At 39.5% G+C, this 25,197-nt stretch overlaps 2 protein-coding genes across 3 annotated transcripts in view; both read right to left on the reverse strand.

Moving 5' to 3' along the window:
- Window positions 1-25,197, reverse strand: part of LOC131431528 (zinc finger protein ush) — a 598,378-nt gene that overhangs the window by 208,467 nt on the left and 364,714 nt on the right. The gene's annotated exons all lie outside the window — the stretch shown is intronic.
- LOC131431529 (uncharacterized) lies at window positions 13,800-16,488 on the reverse strand. The gene is made up of 2 exons (XM_058597311.1): window positions 14,120-16,488; window positions 13,800-14,064 (listed from the first exon to the last, which is right to left on the reverse strand). Exon 1 carries the CDS (start codon window positions 15,740-15,742, stop codon window positions 14,153-14,155), a length of 1,590 nt encoding a protein of 529 aa, XP_058453294.1. The 5' UTR covers window positions 15,743-16,488; the 3' UTR covers window positions 13,800-14,064; window positions 14,120-14,152.

Consider the following 25,197-nt stretch of genomic DNA (forward strand, 5'->3'; position numbering starts at 1 on the left):
ATGGGATTTTCACTGAAAACTGCAAATGACTGAAAGGTCAAATGAAAGAAAAAACACAATTTTGAAACTACTGTCCCGCTTATGTCATTGACTGGACATGGATTTCGTTCTCAGCGTTTGCAAGCGAAGCTGAGAGTGACAGTAATTTCTTGTCATTTTCGTCTATTTTTCAGTCAATGAAAATGACTTTCTTTAGCTCTGATAGGCATTAAAAGAACGGTTTGGCAGCTACTGATTTATGTCCACGTTTTGCCTTTCTCATATAGAAAGGCTATGCAATCACTGTGAAAATCGACTTTTTAACCGAGGCCCGGAGGGCCGAATGTCATATACCATTCGACTCAGCTCGACGAACTGAGCAAATGTCTGTGTGTGTGTATGTGTGTGTGTATGTAACAAAAATATGCACTCATTTTGCTCAGATATGGCTGAACCGATTTTCATAAACAAAGATTCAAATGAAAGGCCTCATAGTCCCATAGCCTGCTATTGAATTTCATTCCGATCCGACTTCCGGTTCCGGAGATATAGGATGATATGCACCAAAAAAATGAAAAAAATATGCACTCACTTTTTTCAGAGATGGCTGAACCGATTTTCACAAACTAAGATTCAAATATAATTTGTTATGGTCCCATAGTTTGCTATTGAATTTCGTTTGAATGTGACTTCCGGTTCCGGAGTTATATGGTAATATGTGAAAATTTGAGAAAAAGTTTACACTCAATTATCTCTGGAACAACTCAACCGATTTTCGCAAACTAAGAATCAAATGAAAGGTCTTCTAATATTCTGAAAATTTGCAGAACATTTTATTTGGATCCGACTTACAGTTTTGGAACTAAAACTTGATAAGTGGAAAATTACTAATTTTATTAGTATTTTCCACGAACGATTGTTAAAAATAGGTAAAAACCCCATAAAACTGTCTGATAAATTCTTCTAGTTTGCAGAGCTTGTTAGTTTGTGGGAATAAAAACTTAGTTCGGTACTACTGGTCCACTTTTTGCCTTTCTCTATAGAAAGGTATTAGAATTGCTGGAAAAACCGACTTTCGAACGGAGCCTCGGAGACTCATAGTGTTATATACCATTCGACTCAGTTCGACGCGATCGGAAAATGTCTCTCTGTGTGTGTGTGTGTGTGTGTGTGTGTGTGTGTGTGTGTGTGTGTGTGTGTGTGTGTGTGTGTGTGTGTGTGTGTGTGTGTGTGTGTGTGTGTGTGTGTGTGTGCACTTTTCGAAGATATTTGAACGCGCTCAATTTTCTCAGAGATGGCTGAACCGATTTGAACAAACTTGGGCTCGTTTGAAAGCTGCTGTCGGGCCATTGATCAAGTTCGAAGATCAAATGGTTATGACTTTTGGTTCCAGATATATGATGGTATAAGTGACGTAACCGACAAAACACGTTGATTTTTACCGCTCTTATATATAAGGGTGCCAAAATTTTGGGATCACCTCTATTTTCGTTACGTTCTAGTGCTCAAAAGTTTAGGCACCTCGAAAAAAGCCTTCATGCAAAATTTGACCTAAATCGGACATGCTTCTGTTATGAAAGAAGAGAAAGGCATTATCACATTAGGTGGATTAAGAAGGGTTTTTCCTGTTTCGATAGCACCGAAAGTGGAGAAGAAAAACTCCTAAAACTAAATTCACTTCGATTTCTCTGCGATGCTTGAACCGATTTTCACAGATCTTGATTTGAATTCAAGTTCATACTGTCTTTAAAGCTACATGTTTTATGCTGCTGTTTCATGCTGTTTAGCTTGACTTACATATACAGAAGTTCGCAGGTTCGTTTCGTTTGTTAGAATTCGTTTAATTGGTTTAATTGAAATAGAGCATGAGATAGTAAGTATAGGTTTAACTACGTTCAAAACTGTTCCAATTTGTAGGTCATATTTGTTGGTAGTATACGAACCAACTTCGGCTATTCCGTTTATCTGAATCCGGTCTCGGAAGAATTGGAAATAGTGATTGAAAATTGCAAAAAGGATCTCACTCACTTTTCTTGGAGATGGCCAAATCGATTTTCACAAACTTATAGGTTCAAAAAAAAAAGTCTCACAGTTTCATGCGGAATTCCTTAATTTGTTGTGGATACTACTTTCGGTTCCGGAACTACAGGGTAAACAGGTTTTATAGAGTTTGTGAGATTAGGTCCGAGCAAATTTTCCTATTTCTATTCAATAAACAGTTGTTTTTGAGAATTTCACGGCTAATTTATGATGGAATGAGTTATATGAGAAAGGCATCATTACACCTTTAGGTGGATTAAAATAGGTTTTATTGATTTGAACCACTGTGCGACGTTTATGCCAAAGGAACGTCAAATTGGAAAGCCGATAGGGCATATTGGGCACGTGAAAAAAAAACCTGGAATGGGAAAAATCAAATTTTCATTGGTTTTCCTTTACCAATCGTCTGCTACAAAGTTTTTGAATCAATCTACGAACTTCACAGAATACGAGGGTGTAAAATTGATTGAGATTCGTTTGAAAAACAGCTGAGCTATGACAGCTCGAAGTTACCGTTCCAACTTTTTTTCAGGCTTGGTATTTGGAGTGTTGATTTTGCTAGAACGTTTATGTAATTTTTGGACCGCTTCGGCACTTCCAATCGCTCTTGCTAAGGTATTTGATAGTGTGTTAGAAAAACATGGATCATCCCGCCGTAGTTCCAACCAACGATTTGCAATTTATGACCAATGAAACAAAAAAAAGAGCCGCGACCCGCCCGAAATTTGTATAAACAAAAGATGATATTGTAGGTCGTGTCAAGATTTTCTTGAAACAAAACCAAAGACAGGTAGTGCAACCCAGTTTAACCGCACAGGTAGACGAAAAGACGCAGGGCAGAAGTACAAAAGCGAAACCAAAGCACATTCTATGCATCGGAATTATCGTTTTATGATGTTTTCCATTTCAGTGTAAGTCTGTTTTATAATCAAGCCCGGTCGCAAAGGTTCTGCCAGTGCGGAGTGCCTATTTGTCATTTATTTATTACGGACCTCAGGAGCGGTATATAAACGAGAAAAAAATGAAACAAAACAAAACATAATTTCGTCAACGCGTTGGTTCTTCGGAAGGGCAGCAGAATTTTTCTCCGTTTTGTCATCATTTATCGGTCATATGCCGGCCGGTTTGCGTTCGGTGCATGGTTACGGTAATGGTAACAATTCTCATTATTTTGCACTTATCAAATTCAACCGTTTGTCTGAAATTCGTAAAAAATCTTTTAAAAATTGATGCTTTTTACGAAACGTAGGTCCAACATAAACTGTTTATCGAAACGAGTCAACAATTGGTACCGCCACCCTTGTGTCAGTTGACCGAATCATTTCCCTCAACACAACCGCGGGTGACGATGCTGACACAGGCGAATCGGGCGTTTTTTTTCTCTCTCTCTCTTTCTCTCTCTCTCTCTCTCTCTCTCTCTCTCTCTCTCTCCAATTGCCACCAAGTGTCGGTGCCACCGGGAGGGTCCGTGTGACGACGATCACCCATTCGGTGGTGGCAGTTCGTCAGTTCCAGTTGAGCCGTGCGAAGGATCACAAACGAGTACGGCACCGAAGCAAACAGAACAAACAAACAAACTGTTTCAGTTCGAGAGGGATTCGAGTGGGGCAATCTGCGATCACTCTGCGATAGACTAAACAAATCGAAGCAAGCCGGGTGAACTACAAACGTAACAACACAAATTTGAGTCACATGGTAACCAGACATTTCTGGCGTCGTGGGTAATAAAATTCACTCACACTTACACTCCGGAGCAGAAAGGATCGAAAGGAGGGTAGCAAGCGAAGAGGACTGATAGAAACCGAAAAGATTTTATGACCTGCCTGCTTCCAAAGGTCTGGTAGGGACCCGTCAAGTGGATGGTGCTGGTATAAATAGATCGCTGGGAACAAAAATTCCGATCAGTATAAGACGAAAAGTGAAACCAACGACATGATTCCGGAAACGGTTCTGCTGAGCAATCCCATAATGGGACACTATGTGAAATCACTGAGCGAACGAAAAATGTGTCGATTATGTATGAGTGAAACGGAGAAATTTGTGGAAATTAGTACGATATCCAAAAGTTCCAGTGTTGGTTGGGCGAAAAAGGTTATCTTATGTCTGTCGTTATCGACGGAGTGTTCAGAAAAGTTTCCAAAATTCGTTTGTGAACTGTGCTATGATTTTGTGGAGAAGTTTCACGAATTTAGACAACTTTGCAAAAGAACTGAACTGATCCTACAGTCGTACCCTTTGACTGGAACGTTGACTAGCAAACCCGAGCTTCCCGGTTGGATGAGAATGGTTAAAAAGCGACATGCCATGAATGTTGAATGTTCCGTGCCAAACAAAAGAGGCTGCCTAAGTGATCCTCCAAACTACACATCAAATGTTCAATCCTACGCACAACCAAACACTGGACGTCCAACTCAGCCGGAAAATATCCACTTCGGAACTCCGAATCTATCAACAGTGCCGTCTACGTTACAATCACCTACAATTACGTCGGAACATGGTTCCCAGAACAGGCTACCTCCGCAGCATATCGACAGCAACGGAGTCCTGGCACGAATGCTTTCTGCTCCAATGAAACCTATTAATACCGTTGTTAAACAAAATGCTCCAAGGAGGATGAAAGTAACTAAACGAAAAAACGATTCCAAATCGAGCAAAGCACCAGATGTATCAACAACCACGTCAAATACTTCAACCAATCCGCAACAATTTCTCGATCCGAATTCCCAAAATATTGGGCTACCAACTCTGATAAACACTCCCGTAGCCTCGTACTTACCATTGGCAAATTTATCACAGTTAACAAATCCGCAACAACAAGAGACCAACATTCATAATTCTTCGTCCACAATGCCACCTCCTGCTCCTAGGCCCGAAGTCAACTACAACGTTGGAAATGCGCCATTTTTTCCGGGTACACCTCGACCAGAAGTGAACTACACCATCGGTTCGGCGAACTCTGCCCTACTGAATCGACCGAGAGTGTACGCACCGATGGCCTCTCAGTTTATCTCACCGGTATTTGTTGCCAATATCAACAATACCTGGCAAACGCAGTCCAATCCGACACAGCAGCCTTCGTACTCGGCACACGTTTCGCAATACCAACAGATTCATCAACAACTTCGGAGTGGTCAATTTTTATCACAACAACAACAACAACAACAACCACAACCCATTCAACAACAACAACAACTACAGCCACAACAACAACTAAACCAGCAACCGTTACAACAACACCAACAACAATCAACGAAATGTACCTACTGTGCGCTGCAGTTTGCCCATCCGCAACATCTGGCGATGCACACGCGCAAACACACGAACCGAACGGAGCTGCGCTGTGCCGTGTGCGGTAGCCAGTTCCAACGCCTGCTAGATTATGTGGAACACGTGGCAACGCACGGTACCGGCTTCCAGCACTGTTTGCTGTGCCAGGAACGGTTCGGAGCGGACTGTGAACCGATGCAGCACCTGCAGGAACATATGGCGGCCAAGATGGCGAACGTGTGCGATTTCTGTCCGCTGATATTCGCCACCAAGGCCAAACGAAACGAGCACTTCAAGCGGGCGCACCTGACGCTGGTGCAGGAGATGATGACGCTGAATCAGTTTACGGTGTGTTGAACGGAAATACAAACGAACAAACAAATGAAAAAATGCTGGTGAAAAAAAACTTTATTTTGATTTTAATATGAATCGATGACAGGTCCCGTTTTTTTTCTTGGGTCGTATTCAAAGCGTTTTTTTTTACCTTCATTGTCATTGATTTTCTGGTTTCCCAAAATGAAATAGAACCTGAAACAAAACAAGTGTTTGCTTGGACTAGTTTCTTATACTGTTAAATAATATGAGATTGCAATACAATGCAAATAGTTTATTCATTTTTTTCTGGGCTCGCTTTCACTGTTATAGTTTGCTTTCATTTTTTGGTTCACAGTTGCCGCAGCGCAATATCATCGATTTTATATATGAGATGATACCTTTTTTATCAATCCGCATGAGTTTTTTGCATGAATATTCTTCGGTGTTTTAGTTCACATGACATTATTTTAAAGACCGTCATTTTAAGCGGCAATTTGTGATTTTAATCACTCAATACCCTGTAATGTCGAATGTGCAAATCGGATCGAATTTTAATCTAAAAGTGTAACAATCGATTAAACATTCCATGATATGTCGAAGTAATTTCCACTTTAGAGTTTACGGTAATTTAAGGTACTTCCAGAGCCGGTATTCAGGAAAGAGCATAACCCAAACCGATTCGTATGGCCATATGACGAATAAATTGCAATATTTTTGAGTCCAAGTTTAAAGCTTTTCGGAATTGACATCTTCTATATCGCCTAGAATTTAAAAAAATCATCCTCCTACAATTCCAGAATCGGAAGTCAGAATTGGATAAAATTGGATTTATTTTAATTTGAACTTTTGTTTCTAAAATTCTATTTGGCTTTTTTTAAAACGATTGAACTTTGAGAAACGATTCGATGCTCGAACTTGAAATCGAAATTCGGTGTAGCCGAAGTCAAACAAATTCACCTGAGTAGTTTATATTTGTTTTAAAATGTTTGAAAATCAATGTAGACATCTTTGCGGAATCGTAGTGCGAATTAAACTTTTGGGTGCCTTCCGAAACGAAAACTGAATACAACCAAAAATGAAATAAGTTTATTTGGTTATCGACTATCCAAATCTGCTCACCCGATAAACCTGATTAATTTATGTGAAATTGACATTTTTATACTAATCACCCTGTATCTCCGAAACCGGAAGTTGGATCTGACTGAAAAGAAATATGTTTTATACAGGGTGATTTTTTAAGAGCTTGAGAACTTTTTTAAACAATAAAACGCATAAAATTTGCAAAATCTCATCGGTTCTTTATTTTAAACGTTAGATTGGTACATGACATTTACTTTTTGAAGATAATTTCATTTAAATGTTGACCGCGGCTGCGTCTTAGGTGGTCCATTCGGAAAGTCCAATTTTGGGCAACTTTTTCGAGCATTTCGGCCGGAATAGCCCGAATTTCTTCGGAAATGTTGTCTTCCAAAGCTGGAATAGTTACTGGCTTATTTCTGTAGACTTTAGACTTGACGTAGCCCCACAAAAAATAGTCTAAAGGCGTCAAATCGCATGATCTTGGTGGCCAACTTACCGGTCCATTTCTTGAGATGAATTGTTCTCCGAAGTTTTCCCTCAAAATGGCCATAGAATCGCGAGCTGTGTGGCATGTAGCGCCATCTTGTTGAAACCACATGTCAACCAAGTTCAGTTCTTCCATTTTTGGCAACAAAAAGTTTGTTAGCATCGAACGATAGCGATCGCCATTCACTGTAACGTTGCGTCCAACAGCATCTTTGAAAAAATACGGTCCAATGATTCCACCAGCGTACAAACCACACCAAACAGTGCATTTTTCGGGATGCATGGGCAGTTCTTGAACGGCTTCTGGTTGCTCTTCACTCCAAATGCGGCAATTTTGCTTATTTACGTAGCCATTCAACCAGAAATGAGCCTCATCGCTGAACAAAATTTGTCGATAAAAAAGCGGATTTTCTGCCAACTTTTCTAGGGCCCATTCAATGATTTGCAAGCGTTGCTCGTTAGTAAGTCTATTCATGATGAAATGTCAGAGCATACTGAGCAAATAATAATGCATGAAAATCATAACCTCAAAAAATCTGAGCAAATACTAATGCATGAAAATCCTAACCTCAAAAAAATCACCTTTTAGAATCTTAAAACTTTTCATTTGAATCTTAGATCGGTTCAGCCATCTACGAGAAAAATGAGTTACACAGTTTTAATTTCGTTTCACATCCTGTAGTTTCGGAACCGGAGGTCGGAACCAAACATAATTCAGGAACCTTGTTTGGGAGCATACGACTTTTCATATGAATCTGAGTTTGTAGAAAATGGTTGAGTCATCTCCGAGAAAATTTAGTGAAATTATTTGTCACACACGCATTTGCTGATCTCGACGAACTGATTAGAATGGTATATGAGTGTTATGTTCTTCCAGCATTTATTGTTGTAAGTAGTTTAAATCAATATAATTATGGAATTGTTATCAACTCGAAAATGCTGCCATCATCTAGGTTCTTTGTGTCATATTCGAACAAATATGTTGCCAAAAACGAACCGTGCTAAAATCGGTCCGAGGCAAAATATCATGCTGTACACAGTCTTTTTGGTACTTAGAAACAAATGTATGTAACAGTATAAAAAATCTTGTTTTATGTTGCTCCCAAGCATTTCTTTGCCAGACAGCGCTCAAAGCTTCTACTGCTGGAATATGCGGAAAAACTCGCTTACACAAAAATTTCGATGTCCCCGTTAAAAATGGACGGATTTTAAAAATCTGTGGCTTGTTGGATAGCTATTACCGTGCGGAATCTAAGTCTGGAATAATATTCTGTTTTCAAGGTCAAATGGGACAGATACTGTCAAAAAACATTTTGACATAAAACTTCGTATAACTCAAAAATTAAACATCCGATCTCAAAACCATTAAATAGCGTTCAGGGTGACGGGAAGACCTTTCAATTGCGACTAGTTTGATCAAAATCGGTCCAGTCGTCTCTGAGATCTCGACCTCTTAGTTGACAACACACATACAGACACAACACACACACACGGACATTTGCTCAGTTCTCGAGCTGAATCGATTGGTATATAACATTCGGCCCTCCGGGCCTCGGAAAATTTTTCTAAAGTTTGAGCGAATTCTATACCTATTTTTTATATATAAAAAAGGTAAAAAATGGAAAATCAAAGTGTCAGAGAGTTGAATTCAAAATTTTTTGGATTACACCATATCTCGACGTTTCATGCATTTTTAAGACAAAACAAGAAAACCGGATAACTTTGAAAATCCACGTTAAAAATTCCACGAAATTTTGGAAATCCGCGTAAAGAAATCACATAAAAAGAACCTCTGTGTACAATCTTTTGGAATATTTTAGAAGCAAAACAAAACATTAAACCGATTTTATTGTATGTTGTTACCATTCAGAATCTTTTTAGAAAGATGGGAACAAACTGACCCAAATTTTAAGAAGTATCAACCCCGGCGATTACTTTATAATTTAATGAGATAATGATCGAATTTGCGAAAATTGAAAGGTTCAGCGTTTAAAAACCTATTCCTTCTTTAGTGGTCTTTGGTCAGAATAAAAATGATCCACGTTAATCGCGGGTAGCCTGCAAAAATAGACTATTCAAAATCCAATAACACTTCCTATAAGGCTCGCAGGCAATATTAAAACGGTAACAAAAAACAACGAAGAAATTATTTTGGGATGTAATTTGTTTGTTTTATCTCGTTGATTTGAGGCATTTTGATCTGTAGTTCAGATGCCTTGTGTGTTTGTGTTAAGGTAATTAATCTATATGTTATATATATATATATATATATATATATATATATATATATATATATATATATATATATATATATATATATATATATATATATATATATATATATATATATATATATATATATATATATATATATATATATATATATATATATATATATATATATATAAATGAATGTAAATTTGTATGTTTGTAACGCCATAACTTCGGAACTACTGAACGGATTGCCACCAAACTTGGCACAGGTACTTCTTGCATTTCAGAGAATCGATACGTTTTAAAGACCATAGAAACATTTTGCATACCGTAGATATAACTCTACGGGGGTGGATGTAGCAAGAGCCTTTAAATAGGGGGGGGGGGGGTGTAATGTTTAAAACGGTATAACTTCGAAACTACTGAACGGATTGGCATTCTTGCTCTTCAGAAAAAATCATAAGGGTACATTAATAGGGGAGTGAGCGTAGTAAGTATTCTTAACAATGGGGGTCATGAAAAAAAAATTGTCTAATTTGATGAGAATCGATACTTTTTTAAGACCATAGAAACATTTTGCATATAATAGATATGATTATATGGGGGGGGGGGGTGCATATAGTCAGTGCCATTAAAAAGGGGGGTGTAATGTTTGTAATGGCATAACTCCAGAATTACTGAACGGATTGCTATCAAACTTGAGATATGTACTTCATGTTCTTCAAAGATAGTCATAGGCGACTTTTCATGGAGGTAGAGAGCGTAGCAAGTGTCATTAACAAAGAGGGGTCATGAAAAAATTCATATAACTTGACGAAAATCGATATTTTTTGAAGATCTTAGAAACATTTTGCATACTGTAGATATGATTTAATGGGGGATGGATGTAGCAAGTGCCCTTACAAAGGGGGGTGTAATGTTTGTAATGTAACTTAACGGATTGCTATCAAACCTGGCACATGAGATTCTTGCTCTTCATAGATGGTTATAAGAATATTTCCATGGGAGGAGGGAGCGTAGCAAGTGTCCTTAACAAATTTGGTCATAAAAAAAATTATCTAATTTGACGAGAATCGGTACTCTTTGAAAACCGTAGACACTTTTTTCACAACTTAGATATTATTATAAGGATTATAAGGAAATTTGACAAGAATCGAAAATTTTTGAAGATCATGCAAATATTTTCCATACCTGCCACCGAAATGTTTGTCTGTCCACGGCTTCAAAGCAACCTCCAGAATACTTTCCCGATAATATGTCGCATTTACCTTGACGCCAGGCTCGATGAAAACGATTGGAGAGCGCCCATCTGCGGTTACAGCGGCCCAAACCATTATCTGTTGCGGGTGCTGCCTCCTGTGGCCAATCGATGACTCAAATTCTCGTATGAACGGTCGGTCAAGTAAACCCTATCGTTTTGAGAGTTTACGAATTGCTCAATTGCAAAAATTTTCTCGTCAGAAAATACAATGTTCGGAAATTGACCGCTTTCGGCCAAACGAAGCAACTCCTTCGCTCTCTCAAGTCATCAAGTCAAGGCAAAAGGTGGTCATATCGAGCAAAAGTGAATTGATTCTGAATTTTGTATTATTTTTACACATTTTGTACTTTGAATTAAGTAAAAGTAATTGTCCAAACTGAATTTAAGGCCTTTTTAATTGGTTACACTTCGAGTGCCGGACCCTGTAATATATATATGGGGGGTGTATGTAGCAAGCGCCTTGAAACAGGGGGATGTAACGTCATAACTCCGAAGCTTAGCATTTCTGTTGTTAATTCGAGAGCAATGCAATTTTCTTTTAATAATTTCAAAAAATCTGGTTCGATTTTGTCGGGGAATTCAAAGAACTAAGGGAAAATAATCTTTATCTGCCTATGAACGCGAGTGTATTTAAGTCTCAGCATAACTACGAAACAACTAAACAAATCGCCACCAAGTTTGGCACATGTACCAAAGGTGGGAATCGATATTTTTTGAAAAGCACAGATACACTACTCAGGGTAATCATGAAGGAGATCTGTAGTAAGTTCACTGACAACAAGGAAGTTAAATCAAAATAGACTATAAGGTTCTTTTGAGGGTGAGAGAGTGGAGTAAGTGCCCCGAACATGGAAAGTGGAAGGGAAAATTGATCGAGTTTAACGAAAAATTGTACGAGTACAGTATATGTCTAGCAACTAAGTGAGGTTCTCAAAAATATTACCAAGAGGGAGGGGGAATAAGTATTCTCAACATTGATCTGAATTGACGAAATCATACAATCAATGTGCATTTTATTATGTGAATTGAGAAAACTGTCGACTCAAGGTTATGGGAATAAGATTACAACAACATTTGTTTCAACTGAATCATTATTCTATAGGTTCTTCTCCCCGATGAACGAAAAAGATGGATAAAGCCTTGGTAAAATAAATTTTATAAAAACGTCATTCTATAGTACGAATGTAGTTATGATGTTAAATAACCTTTCGTTATAAAATAATCATTATCATGATATGTTTACGTTTCGTCTTTGACTCATCAGTGCATAGCAGTTCAAATTGAACTGCTTTATGCAAAACTCGGCAGTTCAATTTGAACCGCTAAGCAGACGTAAAGTTTCTGCTATGCACTGATGAGTCAAAGACGAAACGTAAACATATCAAAATCTGTTATGTGCCCTAGCACAAAATTTGGCTAACACCTGAATGAATCATTATCAGATGGAAAATTTTGAGCAATTAATGATGTCATAAAAATTTTCATAAAGAGGAGAGAGTAGTAAGTGTTCATACCCATGGAAGCCAAAGGATCAAATGTGACGAGGAAGTACGGAAGTACGTTACAAGCACATATACATATGAAACTCTGAGGTTACTAAGAAGGTTTTTATAGAGAGAAATGTGTTTAAATATTTCTAAAAAAAGGAGTTCACATATAAAACTGACCCAATTTGTCGAGAATACCATGAAAATTATGATTATTGTGAGATCTGAGATGCGACACTGATCATTCGCAATCTGAACATAAATGGAGAATTGTTCAATCCGGTTTCCGTCTAAATTATGTTCCCCTACAATCAGAGTATTTCACTAAGCAGAACAACTTCGAAAATTTTTTCGGCTTTCCCTTCACGAAAAATTTCCGAGCAACGCCGGGTAATTCAGCTAGTATAATATAAAATTCAAAAAGGCTTTTAAAAGTTCAAAGCTATGTTTGCTTGTAATTCAATTGAACACTAAGGAGTGTATCGAAAATATGCTATCCACATACATTTGTGTTGTACGCATGTATTGGTGATGGTTTTTCACGGTCAGATCACAGCATGCTGTGCGTTTGGCTGTCAGCTTTCATTTGCTACTTGTGAAGTGAAAATTAAGGTTCTGGACACATGACTAAGTGTGAAGGATCTTACTATGCGAAAATTGGCGAAGCGGTTTAGAATTCATAATGCCAGTGTTGAAACCATCATTAATAAGTTTGGGGAACACTATTCTTTGGATGAGCTGCCAGGAAGAGACAGAAAACCCGGTTCTTCCAACCCAAAACTGGACCAGAAAATGGTATCTCTAATCATGAAGAACAAATCAATGTGAATACGTGATTTGGCCAAAAAAGCAGGAACGAGTGTCGGAATGATCCAGCGTGTCAAGAGGCGAAATCACATGAAGACCTACAAGAAGCAGAAAATCTCGCAATAAACAGAACAGAAGAAGCGAGTAGCAACAAGGCCCCGGAAAATGTATTCACGTCAGTGTCTGGATGCAAGCGTTTTGATGGACGATGAGACTTATGTGAAAGAAGACTCAAAAACCCTTCCTAATCCATAATACTTTACTTTCGTCGTTGGGGAGGATACGGGCGATGCGGACAGGTCGATTCAAATGGAGAAATTCGGTCGAAAGGTACTGGTATGGCAAACAATATGTTCCTGTGGTTTGAAGTCAACCATTTTTTACACTATCGGAACTATAAATGCAGAAATCTATCGATCTGAGTGTCTCCAGAAGAGATTGCTGCCTTTATATAAGAAGCATAGTACACCTCCACTGTTTTGGTCGGATTTAGCGTCGGCTCACTATGCCAAAACCACTCTCAATTATCTTGCGGATAAGGGTATAAGTTTCGTTGAGAAAAATATCAGTCCACCAAATTGCTCTCAGCTTCGACCCATCGAACGTTACTGGACAATCGTGAAGAGGATCTTCAAGAAGGCTGGTAAGGCAACTGGGAACATGCAGGAGTTCAAAAAAAAATTTAGGCTCAAGCGTCCAAAAAATGCGATGCAACACTTGTCCGGAACTTGATGAAGAGCGTTCGATCAAAAGTTCGAAAACTAGCGAAGGAATAACTTGAATTTCATCCGGTTTTCTTTATGCTTAAGTTTAACCTCGTACAATAAAGGATCAATTTTTAGTTTGAATAAAATACCGTTTTTTATCATAATTTGACAGAAAATTTTGTGGATAGCTTATTTTCGATACACTCCTGGTGAAAATCCTTGAAATTTAGAAGATTATTATTGGGGATGCATATTAACGTCTACTAATCAACCACCGCTAGATTAGGGAATACTTACTTAGGGATTGATAATGACGAAAAATAAGAAAAGTTCAAGTAAACATTTATGTTGTCAAAACAACTTACTGTAAAGTAATCCTTACTGTATTTGTAAATAGGTTTATATTTTGTACATTTTTCATCTAAAAATAAAAACAGATACTTTCAAAAGATCACAATCTTAGATTAATTACCTACAACCGTCCGCTTACATTCGACCGAATGCTTCCTTCAAGAAAAACTGATTAGTTGCTTCTCGTTGGAACCGTGGGACTTGATGTGAGTCCAGTAGTTGGCCTTGGCTATCATCTGGCCACAATTGGGACATTCCTGTTTGGATGAGTTGATTGACAATGTCACCTTGTGAGTGGATTGTTCGACCGGTGGTTCCGATCGTGGTGGTGGATTTGCTGCCCGTAGAGGTGAATTGCTGTGGTACGCTTTCTTGTGGTGTTCCAGGAGATAGGCCTGCGGGAAGAACTTATCGCACGTCTCGCAGGGAAATTCTTCGTCCGAGTTGGGAGACGGTGCTCGCAGACAGGCAGGGGCAGGCTGATCGGGTGTGCTCAGTCGAACCTGTGCCAGTTCTGAGCTGAGTGCCAGCGGTTCGAGCTCATCGTCGGAAATAATTTCACCATCTTCCCGATCGAGGAAGCGACTGTCGAGACCATCCGATTCGCCGAGGGGAGTCGTTGGGATATCCCCGTACAGGGTGTTCAGAGAAGATTGCAGTGAATCTTGGTTTGTCAGTCTTCGGTAGGAGTTACTTTTCTTAGATTCGTACAGTTTCTCGTCTTCCAGTAGAGATTGCATGGCATCCGAAAATGAAGTGTTGGAGACGTTCAGCGGCGCGGTTGGGGCTTCCACGTCGAGTGTTAAATCCACAATTTCGGAATCCGGCGGAGATACTTTGGTTAGAAAGTTTATCGATTTGGATTCCGTAGGAAATGTGTCTTCTGAGGTGAGATCCATTATCATAACTTCCAAGTTATCCAGCGATCCTTCGGAGAGGCTGTTTTTAATTGAGTTTGAATGAGAGTCATCATTCAGATGTTTCTTCTCATCCATTTCAACAGGTGAACCGTCCGAAGAATGCTCGTCACAAGAGGCATCAACATTTTCCTTTCCGGTATTTGAAATTTTAGATGCGCTAGTGGAAATTACTTGCTCTAGTTTGGCTTCATCAATGTCGATGGATCCGTCTATTTTGATGCGAGCTCCGAAGATTTGCTCCACATCCGAGAAAGGCGAGGATTGTATTATGCTCACAGGTTCCTCCTCGTACAGCTGTTCGGTCACTGCGTCCAATGTGTCCGCGTCATAATGCCAATCTTCGTCCACTTCCACTTCCTCCTTGATATCTCCAACGAATATCACTTCATCCTCGCTGTCGATTTCACTTTTCGTTTCGCGCGCCACAAACACTTCCGGTTCTGGTTCTGGTTCCGGTGGACTCACTTGCACGGCCGCATCCACGGGATGTTGTTTCTGTCGGGAACAGAAACAACCAATTTCAAACGGTTCCAGCGCGTGCATCAGCGGGATGCCGGTCAGAGCAAAACTTTTCAGTAGAAATTCCGCCCGGCTGCACTGATTCTTGAACAGATTGAATTTCTCCAGCAGCCAAAGGCACCTCTCGCACAAGGTCTGCGGTAGTCCATCGCCGGGTGAGACTTCCAGTGCCAAACTGGTAGCAATTTTCAGCGTCAGTTCCTCGCCGTCGGTGCCGTCGATGGTCCGCAGTTGCTCGGAAGACTGCAAACAGAACCGACAAATCCGGCGCTTTTCCAAATCGGCAGAACGAGTTGCGGCAGCGTCCATCACTGGCAGAGCACGGTTCACTACTGTTTCTGTCACGATCGATCGCCAAGTACTAAATGCTGAGCAAATGTGCTTCCTGCTGCGTAAGCAAAGTGTAGCGATCCGTTCTGGGTCCTCGCACGATGTCGAGTGGCGCGTGAAATTGTTTCCACTGGTGTTTGATTTTGCTTTCGTTTGCTTCGTTTAATTTCTTCGCTTTTCTTAGAACCGCTGGTGGGTAGACAAAATATTCTAGCCGGGTACGCAGGATTACTGTTTTCCTTTTTGTCACAATTTGCTGTATGCCCAAGATTTGCCTAGGATGGGTAGGTTCAACGGGTAAACAAACCGGAGAAAAAGAACATGTATTTCTGTTGGGTTTAAATATAAGCCATTCGGTGGAAGTAGTAGTGAGATGTTTAGACTGTGAGAAATAGGGTTGCCATTGTGGCACCGGTTAGAACAATTCATTAACCATTAATTAATTAATTAACCATGATTTAAAGTTCTCGGATCATGATCCATTTGGATTGGTTTCGGTGAAATTTAAGCGTAACGCACTTGACTTTGTTGGGTATAACTTCAGGCGTATTTCTGCTACTATGGTTATCTTTGCAACATAAATTCAGGCGTTGTTTTAAAATATGAAGATTTCAGATATGAATTAAATGGAACGGTGTGAAAAGGTGTGGCGTATTTTTTACACGATCCTTACTACTGTCTCAAATGATGTACATTTGAATAGCAAAATAGTGAAAAGCACAACGAATTTATTTTAATCTGAAGCATCAACAATTAAAATGTTTTTGAAAAATCACGACACCCAAAATAACGTGATTACTTGCGTTCATTGTTCCAGTTTTGATTTTGTGTTTCAGAATTTAAACCTTAAATGAACTGAATAAAAAACACGTGAGAATCAAACCTCTTAAAAAGAAACTCTATGTAGAATTCTTACAAATATCGGGGATTGATTTTTCCTTTCATTTTTTCGAATCATCATTTGCAAAATAGTCTTATTTGAAATAAAGGGTGATTTTTTAAGAGCTTGAGAACTTTTTTAAACAATAAAACGCATAAAATTTGCAAAATCTCATCGGTTCTTTATTTTAAACGTTAGATTGGTACATGACATTTACTTTTTGAAGATAATTTCATTTAAATGTTGACCGCGGCTGCGTCTTAGGTGGTCCATTCGGAAAGTCCAATTTTGGGCAACTTTTTCGAGCATTTCGGCCGGAATAGCCCGAATTTCTTCGGAAATGTTGTCTTCCAAAGCTGGAATAGTTACTGGCTTATTTCTGTAGACTTTAGACTTGACGTAGCCCCACAAAAAATAGTCTAAAGGCGTCAAATCGCATGATCTTGGTGGCCAACTTACCGGTCCATTTCTTGAGATGAATTGTTCTCCGAAGTTTTCCCTCAAAATGGCCATAGAATCGCGAGCTGTGTGGCATGTAGCGCCATCTTGTTGAAACCACATGTCAACCAAGTTCAGTTCTTCCATTTTTGGCAACAAAAAGTTTGTTAGCATCGAACGATAGCGATCGCCATTCACTGTAACGTTGCGTCCAACAGCATCTTTGAAAAAATACGGTCCAATGATTCCACCAGCGTACAAACCACACCAAACAGTGCATTTTTCGGGATGCATGGGCAGTTCTTGAACGGCTTCTGGTTGCTCTTCACTCCAAATGCGGCAATTTTGCTTATTTACGTAGCCATTCAACCAGAAATGAGCCTCATCGCTGAACAAAATTTGTCGATAAAAAAGCGGATTTTCCGAATGGACCACCTAAGACGCAGCCGCGGTCAACATTTAAATGAAATTATCTTCAAAAAGTAAATGTCATGTACCAATCTAACGTTTAAAATAAAGAACCGATGAGATTTTGCAAATTTTATGCGTTTTATTGTTTAAAAAAGTTCTCAAGCTCTTAAAAAATCACCCTTTATTTAGGTAAATCAATACAGCTTGTGTTACTATCTTTATGAAACAAATTAATCGAAGTGGTTAAACAAAAATAAACTCTAATTTTCGATAGATGGTCTTCAAAATTCAGAATCCATTACATCACTTGAGGCAGAGGGTTCAAAGTGATAGTCGGATAGAAAATTTGAGTTACGAGCTTTAAAAGAAATACATTCCTCAAGTAACGCATTTTCCGACCATAATTAATTTTCACGGGAGAGGAGTTATTACTCATGGTTTCACGAGGAGTTAAAATGATTGGATTCATGATGTTATAATCATGACAGCAGTAACGGATTTCTTTCCGTGTTGTAATAATAATTTCAACTCGATTTTTCAAAACTTTTTGTATAAGCTCGTCACTAAGCTGTAGCACTCATTGGTTCTATTTCACAGAGGCATTTCCAGATAATTTCCGTCTTTAGAAGAGGAGCAGCAAACCACTTGTTTCGAAGAGACAAATTTGGCTGAAGACTTTTCAAAAGGACAGAAATCATGTTTTTTTCTCGAATATGATTGGTATCTAACGGGGAAGCAGATTGGAAAAATGACATGCGAATGTAATTATGTAATGTAAACCGCAAAAATGTTACCGCAGAGACGGGACTCGAACCCGTAGCTAACTTCTAACCGGGGAAATTGTTTTATCAATTGAACTACCCTACATATGAAAACACATGAAGAGAAAGTCCAATTGATTAGACGGAAACCAGTGATCTCGAACACAATATTTTGAAGATGATCAAACCTTCGATTGACTTTTTTCTCTATAGAAAGGTATTAGAATTGCTGGAAAAACCGACTTTCGAACGGAGCCTCCGAGACCCATAGTGTTATATACCATTCGACTCAGATCGACGAAATCGGAAAATGTCTGTGTGTGTATGTGTGTGTGGGTGCACTTATAGAAGATATTTGAACGCGCTCAATTTTCTCAGAGATGGCTGAACCGATTTTAACAAACTTGGGCTTGTTTGAAAGCTAATATTAGGCCATTGATTAAGTTCAAAGATCAAACGGCTGTGACTTTTGGTTCCAGAGATATGATTGTATAAGTGACGTAACCGACAAAAAGCGTTGTATTTGAACGCGCTCAATATTCTCAGAGATGGCTGAACCGATTTTAACAAACTTGGGCTCGTTTGAAAGCTACTGTCGGGCCATTGATCAAGTTCGAAGATCAAATGGTTGTGACTTTTGGTTCCAGATATATGATGGTATAGGTGACGTAACCGACAAAACACATTGATTTTTACCGCTCTTATATATATATGGGTGCCAAAATTTTAGGATCACCTCTATTTTCGTTAAGTTCTAGTGCTCAAAAGTTTAAGCACCTCGAAAAAAGCCTTCATGCCAAATTTGACCTAAATCGGACATGCGTAAGAGGTGCTGCCCGGTGGTAAAGGTTTGACAATTTTCGAACTTGAAAAAGCACCATAGGGGGGAGTACATGAAATTTCCAAAATCTAAATTTTTTTTGATGCCGAAACTCTTAAAACTGCATGAAACATCGAAATTTAGTGTTATCTCGAAAAAAAAATTTTTTGAAAAAATCAACTTTCTGGGACTTAGAAAAATTTTCATATTTTTTCTAAGTCCCAAAAAGTCGACTTTTTCAAAAAAATTTTTTTTCGAGATGACACTAAATCTCGACGTTTCATGCAATTCTAAGCCTTTTGGCATCAACAATTTTTTTTCGATTTCGAAAATTTCATGTACTCCCCCCTATGGTGATTTTTTCAAGATATATGAAAACTCCACTAAGTGGACTAAGAAGGCTTTTTTAGATTAGCATCACTGATTACAAATAGGCAACGCAAATGTCAAGCACTAGTTTGGAAAAATGATGCTGACTGTGTGACATAAACACTGAAGCATGCTTTTGTGAACTATTCGAATCAATCTGCATCAATTGTTGTCAAAATTAGTGTCCAAAATTATTTAATAAAAGTATGAAACATATTTTCATGAGACTGTTATGAAAGAAGAGAAAGGCATTATCACACCACTAGGTGGATTAAGAAGGGTTTTTTTCGAATATGATCAATATCTAACGGGGAAGTAGATTGGAAAAATGCATGCGAATGCAATTATGTAATAAAACCCGCAGAGACGGGACTCGAACCCGTAGCCAACTTCTAACCGAGGAAATTGTTTTATCAATTGAACTACCCTGAATATGAAAACACATGAAGAGAAAGTCCAATTGATTAGACGGAAACCAGTGATCTCGAACACAACAGTTTGAAGATGATCGAGCCTTCGATTGACTTTTTTTCCTTAAATTAAATTTTAGTATTTCTTTGCTTTGGCTCTAATTTTTCATAAGCAAATTTCCGCACAAAAAACGACAACTTCCATCAACAGTTCATAATTTTGATTCTAGCCTTACTTTTGAAAAGGGCCTAGGAAAAAATACCTTGAAAATTTTCGAAAATTGTATGTTTTAAAAACAATTGATTCGACTGACTTGGTGTATTCGGTTGTATTCTAGATGATTATCGGGGCTAAATGAAGATAGTTCAAATTGCTGTATTTTTATTTTATTACGAAAATGAAACTTAGAGTCGTCTCTATCAAAACAGATATTTCTGATTCGTTTTATGATTTATTAGCTGATGAAAGATAAAATTCATTGCAGTTTAGGCACAAAGAACAGACACCCAAGCTAGTAAAAACCTAAAAAAAAAACTGTGTAAAGCATACAAGTAAAAATCCGTTCGAAATCACCGTTGCGCACGACTTTGCACGCATGAATTACCGTTGTATGAAAGCTCGAACGCAAGAGCCCATAAGAGATTACAACCAAGCCTCCGTTTACGAACACTTTTTATATGTTACCTCTTTTTACGAAGAAAATCCCTAATAACGTAATCTTTTTTTACGAACCAACTTCGTAAAAAGAGGTTTTGGCATACATCGATGGCGACTTCCGGTTTCTTGATATTCCCAGCAAACCATTGCAATATGGGTATTCTCGGAAAGAAGTGGTCAGCGATTTCCTATGTATTGTAATTTTCACTGGTGATCAACAAAGATTGCGATGCGACATGATTGCGACGAATTGCCGCAAAGATAGCAAAACTGTCATTCGCATCGGTTCAACTTCTTCGAGAACACAAACCAAAAAAATGTTTTTATTTAAATTGACCGTTAAATGACAATGTTTTTAGAGCCAGAATAATTATACAATGATACGTAATATTAATCAACGTCTCTGTCAAAACCTCGTGCTTCACTCGAAACATTATCAATAGTAACTATAAAAATAAACTACTATAAACATTCGTAACCGAATGTTCGAAGTGAGCACACGCGTTTTTTAACAATCGACATCGGTAAGACGAAGGTGCCTATCACAGCAGAGGCTGTAGTATAGGCATTAAATAAAAGTGATAAAAAGTAGCATCCCCGCAAGTGAGTTCTGTCTGTGCACCGGTTTTGTATCGGTATCGACAGTAGACGCTATTGTGCTATCCTCGGGCAGCAGTTATTTCTATTGTTTGCTACCCGCATCGCAGCAGCCAAATCCTGAGTCAAGGTCACGCTGAAGCACAACGAAGGAGTGAAGGAGCAACTCACCTAACAGCTTACCGTGACATACTGTTAAGTATTTTCTCAAACTTTTTCTTTCAACTTTTACTATTCATATATTTTCTTTTCATTTTATTTCTTTCTTTTTCATTTCAAGTGCGGGAGACTTCTTTACTCCCGCACTTTAAATATGAATATTGATGACAGTGGGGGTGTCTCGGAGGAGGGCGAAGCTGAACGAATGAACGAAGAACATTTAGAGGCTGAGTTTGCTTCCGAGATGCCATCTACCCCTCCTATACCATCTCCCCCTCCGATACCATCTCCCCCTCCGATACCATCTCCCTCTCCGATGCCATTTCCCTCTCCGATGCCTCCATCTCCCTTTAAGATATTGCCTGCTCGCCAAAAAGTTTACCAAGACGATGGCTCGGGGGGTCCGTGGGTGGTATACTTCCGGCCCAAATTAAAGTCTCTCAGAGTTTTAAATATTGCTCGGGACCTGGAAAAACATTACTCGGCAATAAAAACAATAGATAAGGTTTCGCCAAACAAGTTACGCGTTGTTGTGTCCGACCTGAAGCAAGCAAACGGGATTGCTACCAACGAGTTGTTCACGAAGGAGTACCGCGTGTACGTCCCGTCTCATGTGGTGGAGATCGACGGTGTGGTCCGTGACGAAAGTCTGACAATCGAAGATCTGATGAAGGACGGGGTAGGCCGTTTCAAAAACCCCGACCTTCAACCAGTGAAAATTTTGGAGTGCAAGCAATTGCACTCCAAATCGATAGATGGTAAATTTTACCAATCGGACTCATTTCGCGTGACTTTTGCCGGATCTGCACTTCCAAATTATTTGGTAGTGAGTGGAGTTCGTCTACCTGTTCGGCTGTATGTACCGCGGGTAATGCATTGTACAAGCTGCAAACAGCTAGGTCATACGGCAACCTATTGTTGCAACAAACTGCGATGCGGCAAATGCGGAGAGGCCCATGAGGACGATCTCTGCAGAGGAGCAGTGGAAAAGTGTTGCTACTGCGGGGAGAATCCTCATGATCTTTCGGTGTGCCCTACGTACATACAGCGTGCGGAGAAATTGAAGCGATCCGTGAAAGAACGTTCCAAACGTTCTTATGCGGAAATCTTAAAAAGAACCACTCCATCGACCCCTGAGAACCCGTTTGCAATCTTGCCAGTTGAAGAGGATACCTCTGACGACCCAGGCGAAGGACCTTCCTACACACAGGTTGAAGGAAGCAGGAAAAGACAAAATCTGGCTTCTCCCAAGCTTCCTCGTAAAGGCCTCAGACTGTCCTCTTCGTCACAAAAGAACCAAACGGAAACAAAAAGTGCTGACTCAAAACCGAAGCAAACACCTCCTGGGTTCAAAAAACTTAGGGATGATAAGGAGTACCCAGCACTTCCTGGGGCATCAAAAACCCCGAATGACCCCAAAGCACAACCAGAAAATCCAACAAACGCTGGATTATTGAAATTTTCTGATATCGTGGACTGGATATTAACAGCCTTCAATATTACTGATCCTCTGAAAAGCTTCCTAACTGCTCTACTGCCAACAGTAAGGACATTTTTAAAACAGTTGACTGAACAATGGCCCCTCCTTGCAGCGATCGTATCTTTTGATGGATAATTTACCACTGAGAATCGAAGATATGATCATTGTGCTTCAGTGGAATTGCAGAAGTATCATCCCAAAACTTGATTCTTTCAAACACTTAATACATACTCATAATTGCGATGTATTCTCCTTGAGTGAAACTTGGCTTACTTCTAACATCAACCTCGACTTCCATAATTTTAACATAATCCGCCTGGACCGAGAAGACTCTTATGGAGGGGTACTTTTAGGGATTAAAAAGTGCTATTCATTTTATCGTATTAACCTCCCCTCGACACCGGGAATTGAAGTTGTTGCTTGCCAAATTAATATTAAAGGCAAAGATCTATGTATAGCTTCTATCTACATTCCTCCCAGAGTCTCGATAGGGCATCGTCGGCTTGCAGACATCATAGAACTTCTTCCTTCACCGCGGCTGGTTTTAGGGGACTTTAACTCGCATGGTACAGGATGGGGCTGCTTATATGATGATAATCGTTCTTCGTTAATTCAAGATCTGTGTGACAACTTCAATTTGACAATTCTAAACACGGGAGAAATGACACGGAACCCTAGACCACCAGCACAACCAAGTGCGCTGGATTTATCCCTTTGCTCGACTTCGCTACAGTTAGATTGCAAGTGGAAGGTAATCTGTGATCCTCACGGTAGCGATCACTTGCCGATCATAGTTTCTATCACCAACCGTGGAAGACCATCGGAAACAATCAATGTTTCGTACGATTTCACACGAAACATTGATTGGAAACGTTACGCGAGCTCGATGTCTGAGAAACTGGAAACATCACAGGAGCTTCCTCCGGAGGAAGAGTATACATTTTTGGCTGGCTTGATTCTTGACACCGCAATTCAAGCTCAGACGAAACGAGTACCTAGCGCGCAAACTAGTATGCGTTCTCCCAACCCATGGTGGGACAAAGAGTGCTCAGAGCTGAAAACGAAAAAAGCTTCAGCCTTCATCTCGTTTAGAAGGAACGGAACTCCAGATAATTATCGGAAATACGCGGCGTTAGAATTTCAAATGAAAAGTCTGATTAAAGCTAAGAAACGCGGTCACTGGCGAAGGTTTGTTGACGGATTAACGAGAGAAACAGCAATGAGCACTCTTTGGAATACGGCCCGTCGCATGCGCAATCGAAATCACGCGAACGAAAGCGAGGAATATTCTAACCGCTGGATATTTGATTTCGCTAAGAAAGTATGTCCTGATTCTGTTCCGGAACAGAAGATATCCCGCGTCGCGACATTGAATACAAACGAAACACCGTTTTCGATGGTAGAGTTCTCACTTGCGCTCTTGTCGTGTAACAATAGAGCCCCGGGGTTAGACAGAATTAAATTCAACTTGTTGAAAAATCTGCCCGACTCTGCCAAAAGGCGCTTGTTGAATTTATTCAACAAGTTCCTCGAGGGTAATATTGTCCCACACGAATGGAGAGAAGTGAGAGTTATTACTATTCAAAAACCTGGAAAACCAGCCTCCGATCACAATTCGTATCGGCCGATTGCTATGCTTTCCTGTATTCGGAAATTGTTGGAGAAAATGATTCTCTTCCGTCTAGACAATTGGGTCGAAACAAATGGATTGCTTTCAGGTACACAATTTGGGTTCCGCAGGGGCAAAGGAACGAACGATTGTCTAGCGTTGCTCTCAACAGAAATTCAAATGGCATTTGCTCGTAAAGAACAAATGGCATCAGTTTTCCTCGACATCAAGGGGGCATTCGATTCAGTTTCCATTAACGTTCTATCTGAGAAGTTGCATCAGCATGGTCTTTCACCAGTTTTGAACAACTTTTTATATAATCTATTGTCCGAGAAACACATGCATTTTGAGCATGGTGATTTGACGACAAAGCGATTCAGTTACATGGGTCTTCCTCAGGGCTCATGCTTAAGCCCCCTTTTATACAACTTTTACGTAAATAACATTGATGAATGTATCAACACATCTTGCACGCTAAGACAACTTGCCGACGACAGTGTTGTGTCTATTATAGGACCCAAAGCTGCCGATCTCCAAGGACCATTGCAAGATACCCTCGACAACTTGTCGACATGGGCTTTTCAAATGGGTATCGAGTTCTCTACGGAGAAAACTGAGCTGGTTGTATTTTCAAGGAAGCGAGAACCTGCGCAATTACAGCTTCAACTAGGGGGTGAAACCATAGCTCAGGTTTTCACATTTAAATATCTCGGGGTCTGGTTCGATTCCAAAGGTACCTGGGGATGTCACATTAGGTATTTGAAACGAAAATGCCTACAGAGAATCAATTTCCTTCGTACAATAACCGGAACTTGGTGGGGCTCTCACCCAGGAGACCTGAT

Source organism: Malaya genurostris, chromosome 2, assembly GCF_030247185.1.
Source record: "Malaya genurostris strain Urasoe2022 chromosome 2, Malgen_1.1, whole genome shotgun sequence".
NCBI lineage: Eukaryota > Metazoa > Arthropoda > Insecta > Diptera > Culicidae > Malaya > Malaya genurostris.

Bases quoted from the DNA above. Each gene is read 5' to 3' on its own strand.
- LOC131431529 (XM_058597311.1), bottom strand. From the start codon at position 15,742: ATGGACGCTGCCGCAACTCGTTCTGCCGATTTGGAAAAGCGCCGGATT.